Source organism: Pteropus alecto, unplaced genomic scaffold, assembly GCF_000325575.1.
Source record: "Pteropus alecto unplaced genomic scaffold, ASM32557v1 scaffold70, whole genome shotgun sequence".
In the NCBI taxonomy this organism is placed as follows: domain Eukaryota; kingdom Metazoa; phylum Chordata; class Mammalia; order Chiroptera; family Pteropodidae; genus Pteropus; species Pteropus alecto.
In genome coordinates this window covers 3,582,713-3,601,074 of record NW_006431912.1, presented here as the reverse complement: position 1 = coordinate 3,601,074, position 18,362 = coordinate 3,582,713, and the positions used below count along the sequence as shown (strand labels likewise).

The 18,362-nt window shown below is 32.1% G+C and overlaps 1 protein-coding gene across 6 annotated transcripts in view; it reads right to left on the bottom strand.

Annotated features, from left to right (window-relative positions):
• The window catches only part of IPO11 (importin 11), a 164,379-nt gene that overhangs the window by 49,140 nt on the left and 96,877 nt on the right, over positions 1-18,362 (bottom strand). For all 6 annotated transcript variants that reach the window (XM_015599446.2, XM_015599448.2, XM_015599450.2 and 3 more), the window contains exons 25-27: positions 11,320-11,415; positions 10,639-10,752; positions 5,786-5,907 (exon numbers count right to left, since the gene is read on the bottom strand). In XM_015599446.2, the coding sequence (XP_015454932.1) occupies positions 5,786-5,907; positions 10,639-10,752; positions 11,320-11,415 (332 nt within the window). The remainder of the gene's footprint in view (positions 1-5,785; positions 5,908-10,638; positions 10,753-11,319; positions 11,416-18,362) is intronic.

Sequence of the window (18,362 nt, the reverse complement as noted above, 5' to 3'; positions counted from 1 at the left end):
CAAGACTGACAAATTGAGAAGTCGAATTAGCTCAATTTTTCAGGCATAAACATTCTTTAGAAGTTCTGAAAAATTTTATCTGGTTGGGAGGAAAAAAATGGCTCACTGACTATTACAGTAAAAATATTTATTAAGTTCATGCAATTCTTCATTCAGTAAAGTTATTGCGTACCTATTCTGTGTTAGGCATGGTGCTAACAAGAGATAGTTAATACTCAGTGTATTAATTATGCCTTTTTATTTTCTGTATGCTGATGTTTTAACAGATGGGACCACGTAGACCCTGGAAAGATTGCTCCTCTTAGGGCCAGACAATTCTCAGAGATAGTAACATTGGCCTGTGAGCATATAAGTCATATGCAAACCAGCTGATGCGGAGCCCATACCCCAACTACCTCCTTTATCGGCCTTTTATACTCCAGGCCACTATCTCCATTCCTTAATCACTTTAGGGCCAGGTACCAAACAATTTGTGATATCCATCTACCGAGAGCCTGCTGAAATTATCTAAACTAGTCAATCTTTAGGCTGCTAACCCTGGCTTTCACAATCCTTCCCATGGAAACCACAATAAAGGCTCTTGTCCATACTTTCCCTTCACTCACTCTAGCTCATCAGCCCAGGTGTTTCTCTTGTGGGACTCTGCATGTTCCCTCTTCTTGGAAATTGTGAATAATGAACTGTCAATGGTACTTGTCCCCTGATCTGCTAACCTCACAATATCTGAAAAATAATAAAAACTACATTTTAAAGCATTCAAAACCTACTCACATTCAGTAATATTTACATTCAGTAATATTTATTAAACAAATAAATGAATAAGGAAAAAATGAATATAGACATCAAAAAAGCAAACACTAAATCAAAAATTAAAAACCTGAATCCTAGCATTTTCAATATGCAACAGGCTGGGCAACAACAAAATGGATTTGCTTATTCTGTATCTGCAGACAAGCATGCGCTAACACGTTAGATTCTTCCCAAGACATCTGCCCAAGATCAAGACCTTTCAAAACACAGATCAAATGCCAAGTGCAAAGCTTCTGTTGTCAGAAAGTACCAAATCTTTATCCTTAAGCTCTACTAGCATGTGTATGTAATACTTGCTTTGTACTTCTGAAATACTATATCATCTACTGTCCCTTCAAGTTTAACAACTCTTCTGTATACTTCCAAAATTAGAACTATGCATTTCTCAAGGGCAATGTCCATGCCTCATAGTGCTCTGTAGCTACACAATACTTACTTAGTACAGTTTTTTATACGTAGCAGATTTTCAATATGTATTTTAATGCGATAACATACAATTCTAACAAAATTCACCAATCGCATACAAAAACCGATATAATTGTGGTTACACTAACACAAATGCCTCTGCTGTGTCTCATTACCTATACAACCATTGCAATTACCTTTGTAAAATCACTATGGACAGCTTCCAAGATTCAGTCAACCAAATACATCAATAGGGAAAATATTAAAATCGGTAAGAGGAAAAAATACAATAAGGAGTAGGTAAAGTATTTCTATGATTTTCTTAAGAGCCTATATCACTGCACCATATTTTATCCACAGGGAAATTTGAGTTATTTCTAATTCAAACAAATAAACTCGGCTGATTACAACCATTATAAAGGTAAAAATAAAGATGTTTATCAAGGAAAAAAAAACCCCAAAGACACTAGTGATGGGATCTCCTTTTTTTATTTGACAATCCAAAGTAACTGCAAAAAAACTACATTTATAGTAAAATCACTCTAAGTAGAGAGTAAAAGCATCCAAAGAAAGGTCCACGGAAATCTAAAAGTAACCATTTCCTTGAAGACAATGGCCTAAATCTGTGGGTCCTTTCTGAATATCAACAAAGTGAAATTTTCTCTTCTGTCTCTGCCACCAAACCTCTCTGTTTCTCTTCCTCTCTATCACTGAAAATGGGGCAGAGGAAGGTGGAGATACATGGGTCTAAAATGTTTGGGATCCAGAATTTGCAAAGCTGACTTTTGGCAGTGTACCATTACAGAATTTCTTTTGGCTTTTCCAGATAGCAATATGCAATATTCTTTAAAAATAATACTCTTAAATGGAAATTTTAAACAAAACGGTCACTAGAGAAAAACAACTCAGTCTGTGTCTATGCGCAAATTGACTTAACTGACAAATTCAGCTAGAATAAGAGGCTGATACCATACCAGAAATTCAATTCCCACAGAACAATAGATTACTTACTACCTTCATAACTGCTGAATCCCAGGAAAGTAACTCTATTTGTCAGTGTATGTACAGAATATTTCAGTGTCTCTATGAAAATGATATTGACATATGGAAGAATCAGTCTGATAATGAAAAACAGTGCCAGGTATTAATTTAAAAATAAGCTTCCTTTGGCAGAATACATCAATTTTTTCACACTTAAAACATAAAATGTATTTTTTATACAGTATGAAATGTGATCTAGCAATACCAACTGTAGCAGCTATTGTAGCAGTAATAAAAGCAAGTAATACCTATTGAGTTCTTAACATGAATTATATAAAAGCAACTAACATTATATAAAAGAAACTAACATCCACTGAAGTCTTAGCTCAAATTACTTTCACAATAATCCTGAAAAAGAGATATTAACCTCATTTTAAAGTTGAAGAAACAGATGTATAACTTGCCCAGAATCACAGTTAAAAAGTAACAGAACTTGGGTAGTAAAATTCTTAAAACACTAAAGTATATATTTACTGATGATATTCAGGGGTTCCCAAATCAGCAAACAGTAATCAATCAAGTAATCAATCAGCCTTTGTGTCAAGTAAGCTTCCCAAAGGTGAAAAATGGTATAGGAGAACCAGTTAAAAGATGTTTCTACACAATACAATACTATTTCACACACACTAGCATGGCTATAATAAAAAAGAAATAATACGAGTATTGGCAAGGACATGGAGAAATGTATAGAGGAGACACAAGCAAATTCATGTATCATTAAGTTGGTAATAGTGCACAATACTAAAAAAGACCATCAAGCAGAAGGTGACATTCTTTAGAAGATATATAGTTAACACACATTGCTTTTAATGAATTAATGAACAAGTATACTCCATATACCTGAAAATGTACCAATTTAAAATGAATGCATGCACACACAGAGACTAAAGCTTTTAGGGATGGGTGAGTGGATGGATGGAGAGAGGGAGAGAGAAAAAGAAAGGGATGAAATAAAAACAGCTAACTTCGTCTATCCAGACAGTTTGACTACATACGTAAATTCACTACAATACTCTCATCAGAAAAATATTAGTATCCCCTTTTTAAAAAACAAGAAAATTTAGGTACGAGAAAGTTAAGTTAGTTGGCCATGGTCATTTGCAAGTGACTAGTGGCACTGGGATTTGAATGTGGTTCTAAAGTCTATAGTTTTTACCAAATTTCTAGACCAGAAGTAGTAGATTAGAGTAAAAGAGAGTTTAACAGTTTCCTCAATGGTCATTCTTTACAGGAGTGATTGTAAACCAGAGGTGGAAGGTTCTATTGGCATGTCTAATAGGTAGAGGCCGGGGATGCTGTTAAATATCCTATAATGCACAGGACAGCCCTATAACAAATAATCATCTGGCCCCAAATATCACTAGTACTGTGGTTGAGAAATCCTGCTTTAGAACAGTGTATTACTGCATTTGAAAATCCATTACAATAAAAGAAGAAAGTAACATTTCCCAATTTAGCCTGATTAAAAAAGTCATTACCACCATTATCCTCCAGACCTGTTTATTTCAGGCAAGGGAAATGTTATACTGCAAAGCTTAGAAGAAACACAGGAATAGCAAATTACTATTACATGGGAGATTAACCAGGAAATATCACTGAAAATGTGGAAGAGGGGAAAATTCCCAAACTCCAACAACTACATAGTTGTTAGCAGAAGAGAGATTACAACAGGAAATGATAAAACTGCTGACTTAAATGTCAACATTACCTCCTCCTAGAGCATGTGAATATATGTCATGAGTAATGACTATGTGGCATACTTCTAGAACAATTAAGTTTTCTTTTTTTTTGTTTTTCAGATCATTATATTTTCTGTATCTACCAATGTTTCTTTAGTCAGTAATCCATTAGGAACATCTTAGAGTTTAATAAAATTTTGTTACCGCATTATTTAAAACTTTCTTGGTACCCTTAGAATGACTTGAAATCATTACTGTCCAATAAATTTTCCAATACTTTGTCTTACAAACAAAAATTAGATATGACCTTCCTATCATAAAGCTATTTCTTCACAACCTTTAAATATGAAATTTTAATGTTTGAGACATAAAATTAAATATTGAAGCAAATAGTATTCTCATAAAAATGTAAACAAATATGTTTAGATAATTAGATCACTTTCTATACTTCTTAACCTGTACCATTTCTAGTTTACCCTCAACAATCTCAGTACTCTATAGAGATAGAACTCTAACATGCTTTGTTAACTTTAATATTTTTTCCCATTGATTTATTCAAGAAATGTTAACAGTGTTGACTATTGTGGAAGACAAGATTCTTTAACATTTCCATTTTAACGGCCTAAAAAATTCTCAAGCCACTGGTTTTCCACCAAGAGAAAGGGAAACAGCAATAAATTAAAATAAAGGTAGCTTGAATTTGGTTTTGAAAAATAAATAAGATGCTACTCAATTTCACAGTGAGTAAATATGTTGGTTTTATGTAAGTTCACCTGAGAAGCAACATCACCTGGCAGTTAAAAGAGCAAGCCCTGGCTTCGAGCTGCTCATTTTCAAATTTGCCCTATGACATGCCACATGCCATACTCTAGGCAAGCTACTTAACATTTTTAAGCTATTTCTTTTCTCTACAAAAAGAGAACAATCATGCCTACGCCTTGGGACTGAGTTACAAATTAAATGAGATATAAATGCAAAAGCACTTAGTAAAATATAAAACATGTAATAAGTGCTCAGTAATATTAACTACTATTATGGTCTGAGGACAAAATAATTACCTATGTTCATAATCCAAATTACCATACTTGAATAAGACAAAAATTTTTAAAGGGCTTCTAAAGCTAAGATTTATTTTACTAATTTATCACTAGAATGCATATGCTCTAAAAAGTCCCTAAGATATAAAGATCTAATATATTATCATTATTCTTCTTACACAGTGTCATCTTAAGTCCTACTTTTATGCCTTTAAAATTAAAATTACTCCCAAGAAAGGCAGATAAAAGACAGGGATAAAAACAAAAACAGATATTCTTCCCTGAATTTCTAAATCAAAGCATTTCATATTTGCTTTATGGAAATGAGAATTTTAACAATGTCTGCCAAGTATAATATAATGACTTCATCTATATATGGAGAAAAAAGACAAGTTGCAAGCTTCTTTATACATAATGCAAAATAGATAAAAAATTATGTAACATACTTAATTACCAGGAGGATAATATATGAAGTGCTACTGACATTGAAATATTATATATTTAATGTATCTACATAAAAAGAGGACCTAAAGTAAATCTAATAAAATCTGATTATTTAAAATATAGAAATGCAGAGAAAAATGAAATAAATTGGTAAAATGAATATGACCATTAAACTGCAGTGCCCACCACTCCCATTCACATATTTTTAGATCTAGACTAATACTTGCTGCATCATTATCTACCATAACAAAATTAGAGTACATACACATTAAACGACACTGCCAACAACACATAGCAATACCAAATTGCCAAACAGTGCTAATATTTTGATGCTTTAAAGAAACAAATTTTAAGGAAACATTTCCTCACCTATTATCAGAAGGCAGAAGAGAAAGCAAAGCCAAAGCTGAAAGTTTTCTTCTTTCAGGCTGGGTAATATTGTCCATGCGATCAACCCACATTTCAATCATATTTCCCAAAAGCTGGTCCATCTGAAAAAAAAAGACCAAGAGGCATCTCATAATAGTTGAAATGCTATGTACTTATGGATAAGTACTGCTAAAGGCTAAAATCTCATAAGGTGGTTAAAGATCAATTCCAGCAAACCACAGAATTGGAATACAAGAATTTGGAGCAAGCTTTGAGCTGGAAAAAAATAATTTGAGCAAACCAGAAATCGACTCTAATTAATCTTGAGAGCCAATTAATTCTGAAAACAAAGCAAACTTGTTCGACTCAACTAGGTCGAACAACTGGACACGACACTGAGGTGTTCAGTTGTTTGATCAAATACTAGTCTAGATGTTGCTATACAAGTCTTTTGTGGATGTGATTAACATTTACAATGAGTTGACTGTAAGTAAAGGAGATTACCCTAGATAATGTGGGTTGGACTTCATTTAATCAATTCAAAGTCTTAAGAGCAAAAACTATTTCACAGAAAAGAAGAAATCTTGCCTCAAGTCTATCCATCAGTAGATGATTAGATAAAGAAGATGTGGTACATACAAACAATGGAATATTACTCAGCCATAAAAAAGAATGAAATCTTGCCATTTGCAATAATACAGATGAACCTAGAGTATTATTTTAAGTGAAAAGTTGGACAAATACCATACAATGTCACTTATATGTGGAATCTAAAAAACAAAACAAACAAAATAAAACAAAAAAAAAATGCACTGATACAGAGAACTGCTAGTTGTCAGAGAGGAGAAGGGTGGAGACTTGGGCAGGAAAGGAAAGGGGACTGATTAAAAAGTACAAACTTCCAGTTATAAAATAAGTCACAGGAATGTAATGTACAGCACAGAAAATAGAGCCATTAACATTATAATAACTGTATGGTGACAGATGTTTATTAGACTTACTGTGATCACTTTATAAGATATATACGTGGTGAATCACTATGTTGTACACCTGGAACTAATATAAACACAGAAATCCTGCCTGAGTTTTTAGCCTGCCATACAAAATTAGAACTTGCCAGTCCCTACAATCATGTGAGGCAATTCCTTAAACTCCCCTGTGCTTGCATGCACCTGTGTACACACACATATTCTCTTTCATTATCCACACACACAGTTTCACCTTCATTCTTTCTGTTTTGACATACACACTTGCACAATTGGTTCTATTTTTCTGGAGAACCCTTACTGATAGTTAAAATCTATAAAGCAAGACATGACCCAGTATACTGATCATGTAGATTGAAAGTGGATCTCAAGGTCTGCTTATAAACACTTGCCCATTTCTAGAACCTTTTATAAAATGCACCTAATATAAAAATATCTACCTCATTGATTTGGTAACATAAAATCAACCTTAAGTTCTCACACTTTTCTACTTTTGTGCTTCTACATTTTTTCCAAAAAACGCTTCCACAAGTTTTTTAAAATAATAAAGTCAAGAAAACACTTATTAGTTCAAAACAATCATTTATACTTGAGTTCTACAAACTGTGCTGCATCCTAAGATGCCACAGTGAACTCACGGAATATTTAAAATTGAGAGAAACAAAGAAATCTGTCTGATACTGCCAAGAACTACTAGCTCAAGACATTCTCAGTTTTAACATTATATTTCTTTCAATGACTTCTTATCTTTGCAAAGTACTACAACAAAATCAAATAGAATAGAAAATGACAGTAGAGGTGTCTAATCTGATTCCAGGGTTTGAGAATTTGGGGTAGTACCCAATAGATATATGTATTCCCTTAGTCGATAATTGTGGTTATTTTATTTAAAAATGAAATAAAAATATTACTCTTAACTTTTAGATTTTGTGTGTTTATTTCAATAGCTATTAAGTTATTAGGACATAAATACATATGAAGTTGTTTGGACCTAACTGCTTAATAAAAGGAACTATGTTTCTTTTGGCCTAGGAACACTTTGAAAATATTACTAACACATTAAGGGCACCATGAACAAAGACAGTTTGGTAATTTCTGATTTATATCATGGTGTCTTCAATTCATATTTAATTGGAAATAAATGGTACAAATGCTCTACAGATTTACTGCAATTAATATCTAGTAAGCAAGATTTAAAAAACAGATTATAACCATTATAAAAGCAAATATTGAGTTATCTTTAAAATGTAATTATACAACTGAAGCTACGGTAATATATCTGGTTGAAATGAAGAGGCAATCAGTAAAGATAGATATCTCTATAGTCTAATTTTACAATTATTTCCTTTATTATAAAAATATTTAACAGCACATAACAGTGAATTTGTGGGGACTTTAATTAAACAAACAATTAGAATATGAGGGGTCAGCAACCTTTTCCTATAAAGGGCCAGAGAGTAAATATTTAAGGCTTTGTGTGTTATCTGGTCTTAGTTGCAACTATTCAACTCCCAAAATCTGTCATAAACAATATGTAAACAATGGGCACGGATGTGTTTCAATATAAAATTTCATATAACTTTCACATGTCATAAAATGTTACTATTATTTATTTTTTCAAACATTAAAAAATTTTAAAAACTGTTCTTAACTCATAGACTTTACAAAACAAGTAGCGGGCTGGGTCTGACCCATTGGTCATAGTCTGCTGACCCTGGGAATATATAAGCAGGGCCAGAGCTAGGATGGAACAAACATCCCTGATAAATGTATAGTTTCCAGTTATACAAACATCTGAAAAAGATCTAACTGAAGCTTAGAGAATTGGGGCAAAATTACCCAGAGTTGTTTAAGGTAGAATCAAAAAAGATTAGGAATCAACTAAAGCAAAGTGAGAGGTTGAGAAGGAGTGTTCTAGGTAAAAGGAAAAGCCTGTATGCAAGGACTCTGAAACAGGAGGGAGAAAGGTCTTTCCACGAAATCGAAAAATGTTCTGAGCAGTGAATGGCTGGATCATGGAGTGCTAAACGGAGGCTAAGAGATAAAGCGAAAGGATAAAGAACCAGATTATGGTAGGCCTTTGCAGGCAAAACTACATTAGAGAGTTTGGATTTATTCCTAAATCTAAAAGAAAGACACTGAAGAGATCTGAAACAAGGAAATGATAAAATCATATGTATATATTAGAAAACTCAACTTGGTTGCTTTGAAGTAAAGTCGATAAGGTAGCAAAAATAGATATACATAAGGAATAGTATTCAGCCTTAAAAAAAGAAGGAAACTCTGACATATTGTTCTTAACATGGCTGCAACTTCAATACATTATGCTAAGTGATATAAGTAGTCACAAAAAAATAAATACTTTATGATTCCACTTATCTCAGGTACTTAGAGTAGTCAAAATCAGACAGAAAGCAGAATGGCAGTTACCAGGGGCTGGGGGAAGGGGAGAATGGGAGTTATTATTTAATGGATAGAGAGGTTCAAGTTTTACAAGAGTGAATTATGAAGATGAATGGTGGTGATGATTGTATAACATTATGAATACATTTAATACCATTGTTTTGTACACTGAAAATGGTTAAGAGGGTAAATTTTGTTATGTGTATTTTATCACACTAAAAAAAATTGGAAAAACTTTTGATATAGTTGACAGCTTTTCTTTCTCTTCCTACAGCATGTTAGACATATCTCTATCATAGTACTTACAATAGTAATATAATATATAATATTAATAATATAATTGAAATTGCCTGTTTAAGTACTCCCTCCTTTAAAAGAGTACTATAAGCACATCAAAGCGAGTGTTTCCAGTGTCTAGTGGAGAAGTGCCTGTTCTAGAATAAATAGGAGGCGGCTGAATGTGGTCTGGATACCAACTCCATCATTCACTAACTGTGCAAACTTGAGCAAGTCACTAAAGCTCTCTAAGCCACAGATTTCTCATGTGTGAGACAGAAATAAAAATAATTTCATTGCGTTGTTGTGAGGATTTAAAGTAACACATGAAATGTATGTTATTGTTAAATGTATTGTTATTAAAATCATTCAACAAATTTTACCAAACTCAACTGAATAAACTCTTAACTGTTTAACATTATCCCATCACAGTTAAATTTAATAAAGCTAAAAAAAGATTTCTCCTATCCATCAAAACAAAGGCTAGGATCTCTCATTAGATTAGTTTAATTCTAGAAAAACTACATGCATTCTAAAATTTGTACTTTGTTACTCTGGATTTCCTTGAGGCCGAAATAGTTATATTTATTTCAGCACACAAACTAAAAGATTTAACAAAATGCCTCCATTCTAGAGATATCAGTGAGGTACGTTCCTCCTTCCATATTTAATAAATCTTAACAGACCAATGACTTAAAACATAAAAACCATTATTTTAATATAATGTATATAGTCCCAAGTAACCAACTCACTAAAGAACCTATTCCATACTTATTCTGGTGACTGGTTTTAGTTACAGTGTTTTTATAATAAGCCTTTGGGGAAAAAAGTCATTTCCTACAATCGTGATAATGGAAACTCACTGCATAGCATTAAGAAAAAGTTAAAGAGATGAAACACAAACAAGATATAATAATATGTAAAAATCCCAGTTTCATTTTATGTATGCTTATGGCTAAGCAGAATAAAACTGAATATTTTGAGAGAGAAAAGAATATAAGTTTCAACTGCCATTCATATTCTTTTTTCTATCTTCTCCCAAATTATAGGTACAACGTAAGTTATTAAAGATTTAAAATATAAAAGTTTAAATACTGTAAGACTTTTATAATATCATTATTTCACCAAATTATTACCAATCTTTATCTGGATAAAGACCTCCTTCAATTTAAGTAAACAGATTCTTACCTCCTGATTAAATTTATGTGCCATCTCAGTAAGAAGTGAAGAAAAGAAACTAGTGTTTTGCAGCAGGACTCGACCCATAACTCCAAGATATGTTGACATCACTACAGGATACCTCTATACAATTAAAATACAGCACAAGGAAAACTATGTTAAGGTACAAGTATAAACAATTATAAACAATCACTGAAAGAGTAACAATCAACAGGGATATGAAATAGCAATATTCTCTTTCACATTGCTTCTATAATATAGACCAGAGAAAAAATATTTACCAATAGCATATTTATATATTTATATTATTTTAAATGCTCCTAACATACATAGTTACATGGGTCTACTAGAACAAAACTGGTGTTTTCACATATTCAGTATGTAACAAAATCAGCACTATTTTTTTTCCCATTCCTCTGCTTCAAATCTTTGTGAATGAATATATATGCTTATGAATGAAAGAGATGATATAGCAAAGGAAATATATACTTTCCTATGAAGACCACTAAAAATACAAAGCTGTGTGACTACCTGAAATTAACTTAATTTGAAATAATCAAATACTCTTTAAAGCTTTCCTTTCATATCTAACAATGAAGAACATATAATTTTCCAATGAAGAAGTAAAAAAAATTAAAACTAGAACCCTATAGTCCAATGCTGTCCTTAGAAACTTAAGAAAAATCTTACCTCCCCTTCTATAATACCTCTGAAAACACAGGGTAGAATTGGTTGAAACATTTGTGCGCCTAATACTGGGTTTACTTTAAGGGCATTTTCCACAACCTAAAAACCAGAACAACACATTGGCAATACTTAATAATGTAAGTCATTGCTTCATGCATAACAAAGGTAAGAAAACAATGTATTAAATAACACACACCAAATCTGAGATACAAATGAGTACATGAGGTATTATTCCAGATTCTTGGCCTAGACACACTTTTATAAGATAATCCATTAAAAACTTCAATTTGATACAAAGTATATAACGTTTAGACATAGCTATACACCTTACACAGAACTATAATTAATCATATTCTGATAACAAAGGTATCATGTTGTTAATGTAATTCTTATGTTTGCATTTTAAACAACACAAAATATTGCACTAATAGAGACAGCAAAAGATATTTCAGAAGTATTGGTTTTTAATAGTGAAAAGGAAAGTTAGTAACAGGAACTAATTTTACATAAAATAAATCTACATTTACACTTATTAATAAAGTGGATGGAAAAGGGTACGTTGCATATATACTGCATATTTATTAAATGTGAAATAATCTCATTTCCTTTTTAGTATAATCACATAGATTATTAACCATGAGTACTGACTGTTACAGGTGAAAATGAAATAAATTATTTTTATATGATTAAGATGGATTCCTTCTATAGCAGTCCCCAACCTTTTTGGCACCAGGGACCAGTGCTCCTATGAGAATTTAATGCCTGATGTTTTGAGGTGGAGCTGAGGCGGTGATGCTAGCACTGGGGAGCAGCAGCAAATATAGACAGAGCTTTGCTCACTTGCCCGCTGCTCACCTCCTGCTGTGCAGCCGGGTTCCTAACAGGCCATAGACCTGTACCGGTTCATGACCCGGGGACTGGGGACCCCTGTTCTATAACAAAGATAGAAAGTATAAAATTAAAAGTGGGGTGTGGTTTTCTATCTGTTTATTTTTTTAAATTTATTTATTTATTTATTTATTTTTAGAGTGAGGAAGGCAATGGTCAGAAAGCAACAATGAGGGCCAAGAAGGATCTTCCATGCTTCCAGCCCCACTGGAAACAGAAATCATTTGACAGAGTTCTAGGCAACTACCAGTCTCCAGGCAGAGCCAGGTTTCCCTTAAAATTTCAAGCGATGTTTCTCAAGATTGACTGTTGGCATTCTAAATGGGGCAAGTGTTTATAATGCAGGACTATTCCATGCATTGAGGGGCTATTGGCATCTCCAGTCTCTGCTTATTATGTATCAATAGCATGCTCCAAACACGATGACAATCAAATATACCTCCATGCATTTCAAAACATTCTGAAAAAATAGTTCCCAGGAATGAACATTTTGAGCAAGAAGTAAAGAGAATGTCCGGTTACAAATATAAACACTGTGTGCCAAACACTGTTTCCATTAAAAGATACAAAATAAAAGATATAGTTCCCGATTAAAAGCAATAGGAGATGAGATGTAGAACATAATTAAATCTGACTTCAATAAGGTTTATTTTGTTTTAAAAAGTTGAATTTGGAATAGAGATGGGAAAAGTATTTGGATAAAGGTAGGGATGTAAATAAGCTAGTAGACTAAGAGGGCCTCAGAAGCCGATATTACCATACAGTCTCTATTTTATCTATGAAAGGAAAGGATGGCCATCCACTGAGTATCAGACACAAATTTAACTTCACTCCCTCCTGAAAACTCCGCTAAAATTAGAGTAAAAGGATTTTATAGGAAAGAGGACATAATTTGAAAAGGACAAAGGAAATAAGAGATGAATATAGAGAACTACAAAAAACAAATTCAGAGGGTAACTGACTTATCAGATCAGAGAAAGCTGAAATCTAAGGCTGCAATGGAGAAAGCTGAGGACCAACTCGATTTCAGATCATGTATCTTCTCCTTACCTCCCACCACCAGAAAACATAGACGTTAGCAGAACCATACACCTCTGGAAAAGAGGTAAAGGAAAACCTAAAAATAAGACTGGTTGAAAGTCTATTTAAGAAACAGACTGCCAAATAATTCCAAATCTGCATATCTAGGCAACTGACCTTCCCCCATCCTAGAAGACAGTGTATTTTCTTTAAAATGTCTTTTAGACCAGTAGTGACCAGTAGTGCCCAGTACAATTAATTAAAATAAAACTACATCAAGGCACACAACTATAAAATTTCAGGACGCTAGCAACAAGAAAAAGAAGCTACAAGTTTGGGGAAAAGAGCAAGGAGGGGGAATCAACAAGGCTTTGGAAGAGACTTCTTTGAGAAAATTAAAGTAATAAAATACCTAATGGGTTAATATGTCTGAACATATTGAGCACAGACAACTGGCAGGGAATTTACTGCATATAAAAAATTACACCAAAGAAAATTACTAACTTCAAAGATTATAAAAGTTTGTGCAGAAAAGAAATAATCACATATTTAGGTCATTATGACTTTTAAAATATAAGTTCATTTAAAGGCATCATTCAATAGAAACCAGCCATCCTTATGCATTTTTCTTAATACGATCCAGAATATTTCAGAGCTAAAATGAAGTCTTTGTATTCAAAAAGGTTAGGAATCATAGCTAGGGGAGATAAAATTGTTTCTGAAAAATTATGTTAGGAAAATGTCACTATCAGACTTGTAAGCAGGGGTTGTGGAACAAACTCAAGAGAAATTTTAGGAAGCAAGGCTGATAAGAAATAGAAAACAAATTGAATAGGTGGTGAAGAAGTCTGGGATTACTCTTAGTTGGGCAATGGGTACAAATTATGGTGCCGTTAATAACAATGAGGTTTGGTTGTAGACATGTTGAACTTGAGATGTCTGTTGGAAATCCATATGGAATGATTCCACGTTTTTACACACATAACTCTATACAGCCCATTTTCCAAGGAAGATATTGCAGCTGTGACTTAAAAGCCAAAGAATTCAAATTATGACTATTTCCACAGTGAAGAAGTTTCTTCCATAATGACCCAAATCTTACCAAACATTTTGCTCAGCAGCATACTTTTCACTTCTAAATAAAAATTTGAAAAATGCATCTATGATTCAGCAGTAATAAACAATACTGTATATTTTAAGTGAAATGTATGTATACTCACATTGCCAAACAGCTCCAAGAAGGAAGTAACACTAAAGACAACTAAAGTAATAATAGGTAGTTAAAAGGTGATTTACAGAGGTTAACAGAATTTAAATCATGACTTATTCTTCGGGGGGAGGGGATCATTATGTTCTCATGGGTTTTAGTATGTTTTACGTGTTTTAATTCATTTAATTTGGTTTTGTTTTGATGCTCAAACTATCCCATCATTAGGCAGTGGAAGTTAATTCCTTCATCCTTTTGACAGAATCCCACCTTCTCTTCCTTGTAGCAAATGAGAACTCCCCAGATTATTTTGTGTATCCCTTGCCTGAGCTCTGGAGTCACCCAGCAGGACACAATATTTACAGAGCACAGTCTAGATCTGGGGTGCCTGCTGCCACTAGATTGACACTGTTTCTCGGTCTTTGCTAGACAGCTTAGGAAATTTCTCTTCTTAAAAAGCATATGCAATAAATTCACCAAATCCAATTTAAGATTATATTTTATATAACTTCTTTGATTTTATATTTCCATCTTTCTTCTCTTATACTGTAAGATGTCAGATTCGTAGAACCTCATTTGCTTCTAATTACTACACATTCGAATGCCCACATATATGGGTTTCAAAATAACGAAACCAATATTACTAATAATGACAACACTACTGAATGCAATTTATAATTTTCTTGTGTTTATTTTTGTTCTGTTATATCCCACCAGAGATATACATGTAAAATACTGTGTATTAAAATTACTTGAAATATTATGATTTTATGCAACCAATATAATAATAACTAGATTTAAATGTTTCAGCTTGTTTTTTTTTTACTTTCAGGAACTGCTTTTACTTTACTTTAAATCATATAGAACATGTGCATTGCTCCAAAAGCAAAAGTACAAAACTGATATAAATCCTGAAATAAACAGCTTCCATCCTCTCTCCCGCTTCCCTCTACATAACCACTTTTATTATTTTGATTTATTTTTCCATTGCTATCTTATGTTGTACTCTTTAAATATAAAAAACTCTAGACACTGTTCTTGCTTACAGTCTCAAAATGATGCTAAAACTATGTAGAAATTGTTTTCATCCCTTTTTAAAGTTACATAGTACTCCTCTGTGTGGCTGAATAATCATCCAACCACATGTTAGTATTTTTTATCAGCATTTTGCTATTACAAAATGAACTTCTGCACTTTAGTTTTAATCCAACTCTTTTCTGAATATTCCTGGAGCAGACTCTGTTTTTAACATCTCTGTCAAAAATGCAGGCTTTTAGTTTGTGCCATGCACCTGAGACAGTTTTATTGATTTAGGCTTACACTGCATTACTAAGTGATTAAGAGCATGGATTCTGAAGTCAGAATACCTACATTTATATCACAGCTCCAATACTTACTAGCTGTGTGACCCTGAACAAGGTATTTATGGCTTTGAGATTTGATTTCGCATCTGTAAAAACTGGGAAAAGGATAATACTATCGTCATAGCTTTATGTGAGGATTACATGAACTCTATGTTACATGCTTAGAAATGTGCAGCATATAGTAAATGCTAGTATTAGCTGTTATTATTACAGAATAAATTACACTTCAAAAATATTTGTACCATCTTCAATGAACCTTATCACAGAGAATGAAAGCAACCCGGCTCATTATTGCTTGATAAGATCATGATAAAAAAAGAATATTTCTAACTCAAAGTTGAAAGTATACATATAAACAAATTTCGAATTAAAAAATTTTCACAATTTAAATATGAGTATTTTTAGAATATAATTGTATTCATCTAGATAACTTGTTCTGAGTCACAGAATACAATAAAGCCTATTTTTGCTCTTAACCATTTGTTCCTAAAGCAGGCATACTTGCCTCTCCAATTTTCATAACATTGTAATTTTCTGCTTCAAAGCACAAAGAAGTTATTTCCATATACTGTCAGAAATTAGTATAACAGTGACATTTAGTCAAAAGTATATTAAAAATGTTATATAGCATACTATATTAAGAAACAGTATCTGAGAGGTATTAAAAATGAAAATAATGAGCTAATATTTAAACTATTATTATAGTTTTACTGGAACTCTGAGAATAGGAAAATGCCAAAAATTTTTAGAGTTCCCTCAGCTTTCAAGTACAAGCATAAAAGCACCATTTACGTTGTCCTAAAATATTTCTTTATATAAAAAACACAAATTTATTCATAATTATATTCCTAATATTTAACATCTATTTAATAAATAAAATGCAGTTTTCAGATTTCAAATCAAATATACAGGTTTGACTATACAATATTTACATAAAAATACAGTCTTAAACACGTTATTATATTGCCAAATTTTATTTTCAAATCAAATATACAGGTTTGACTATACAATATATACAATATTATACAATATTAAAAATACAGTCTTAAACACGTTATTATATATTCAAGTATTTATATCCTATTAATGATGGCCTATTAGCATATTTACATAGAAATTGATTTAATCTGTAACATGTTAAATGTTACAAGTATTTTAATATATATTTGGATAACTGATTTGTGCTGAGTCATTTAATCAAAAAATATTAGGTACGACTGAGGAACAAATAATGACATTACTCTGTTTCACTTCAAAAGAAAAAGAAGCAAATCAAGTTTTTTTTTCCTAGCAAAATTATAAGAGTAATGTACATTATGTAAATTTGGAATTTTTCATAATAAAAATTTTTAAAGATTGTGTTATTCTGAAAAACAAGAAATAATTAAGTACAAATAAATTTTAAAAAGCCAGCTGAGATATATAGTTTTTGATAAAGAGTAAACCTCTATCATTGTGGAAATTTCCTAGTTTTAAAAATTTAATGTACTCTTTATTTTAAATAAACATTTATTTAGAAGAAATGGTCAAAGGAATAGGTAATTTGGTTTGTTTTGTTTTCCTTACAGCCAAAGATCTTAGCAACCAAATAAATTATTTGATCTGCAAGTATAGTAGCTTGCTTTACCCCAAAGGAAGATTATATAATTAGGTAAGAATATAATTATATTATAGAATTAAATTAAAATAGCCAACACTTATATTAGCTGATTACATATGAGGCATTACATACATATAAACTCATGTAATCCTCACCTCGACCTAGGTAGTAAAGTTTTCATTTCCATTTTACAGATGGAAATTAAGGAATAGAAATTAACTTGCTCACCTCAACAGAGCTGTGAAGTAGCAAATCCAATATTCTAACCATGGAAACTTTGCTTCGGTCCACAGTGTTACCTGCTATGTTATATATATACTGCCTCTATCTTGCAGGAATATAATTTTTTTTAAATATTAAGAAGTAAATATTCTCCTTAGGATATATCCTAAAATTCAGCTCATTTTTCGAATGAATTTCATAATGCCCATATATATGACTCAAAACAAGCTGTCTTTCAACAATTATTGTACTAATAATTTTACTAAGAAAAGCAAAAGAAAATAAAACACTTTAAACTCAATTTTTTTCTGCGAGTTGTTTAAACATAAAAAACATCCTCTTTCCTTAATCACTTAGAATATACAGATAATTTAACAGAGGATTCAAATAATACATAGTTATATATTATTAAAACTCACATAGTACAACCTGTTATATAATAAATGAGAGAATTTAAGCCCAGAATATACTTAAGAACTGTATAAGTAGCAGAGCTGGGTGTGCAAACCAAGCATAGGTCAAGAAGAGAGTAACATTCCAAATGCACTGTTAGTATGTTTCAGCAGGCATTTCTACTGGATATAGTGATAATCATTGTACAATCCATAACACAAGAATTATGCATTCCCTGGCTTCCAAATCACTTACGTTGTATGTATTCAGAAAAAAGAGAACACAATTTATTAAACTTTGGATCAGAGAAAAGCTTACAGTCTAGTAGAGGAGAAAGATAAAACAACATACA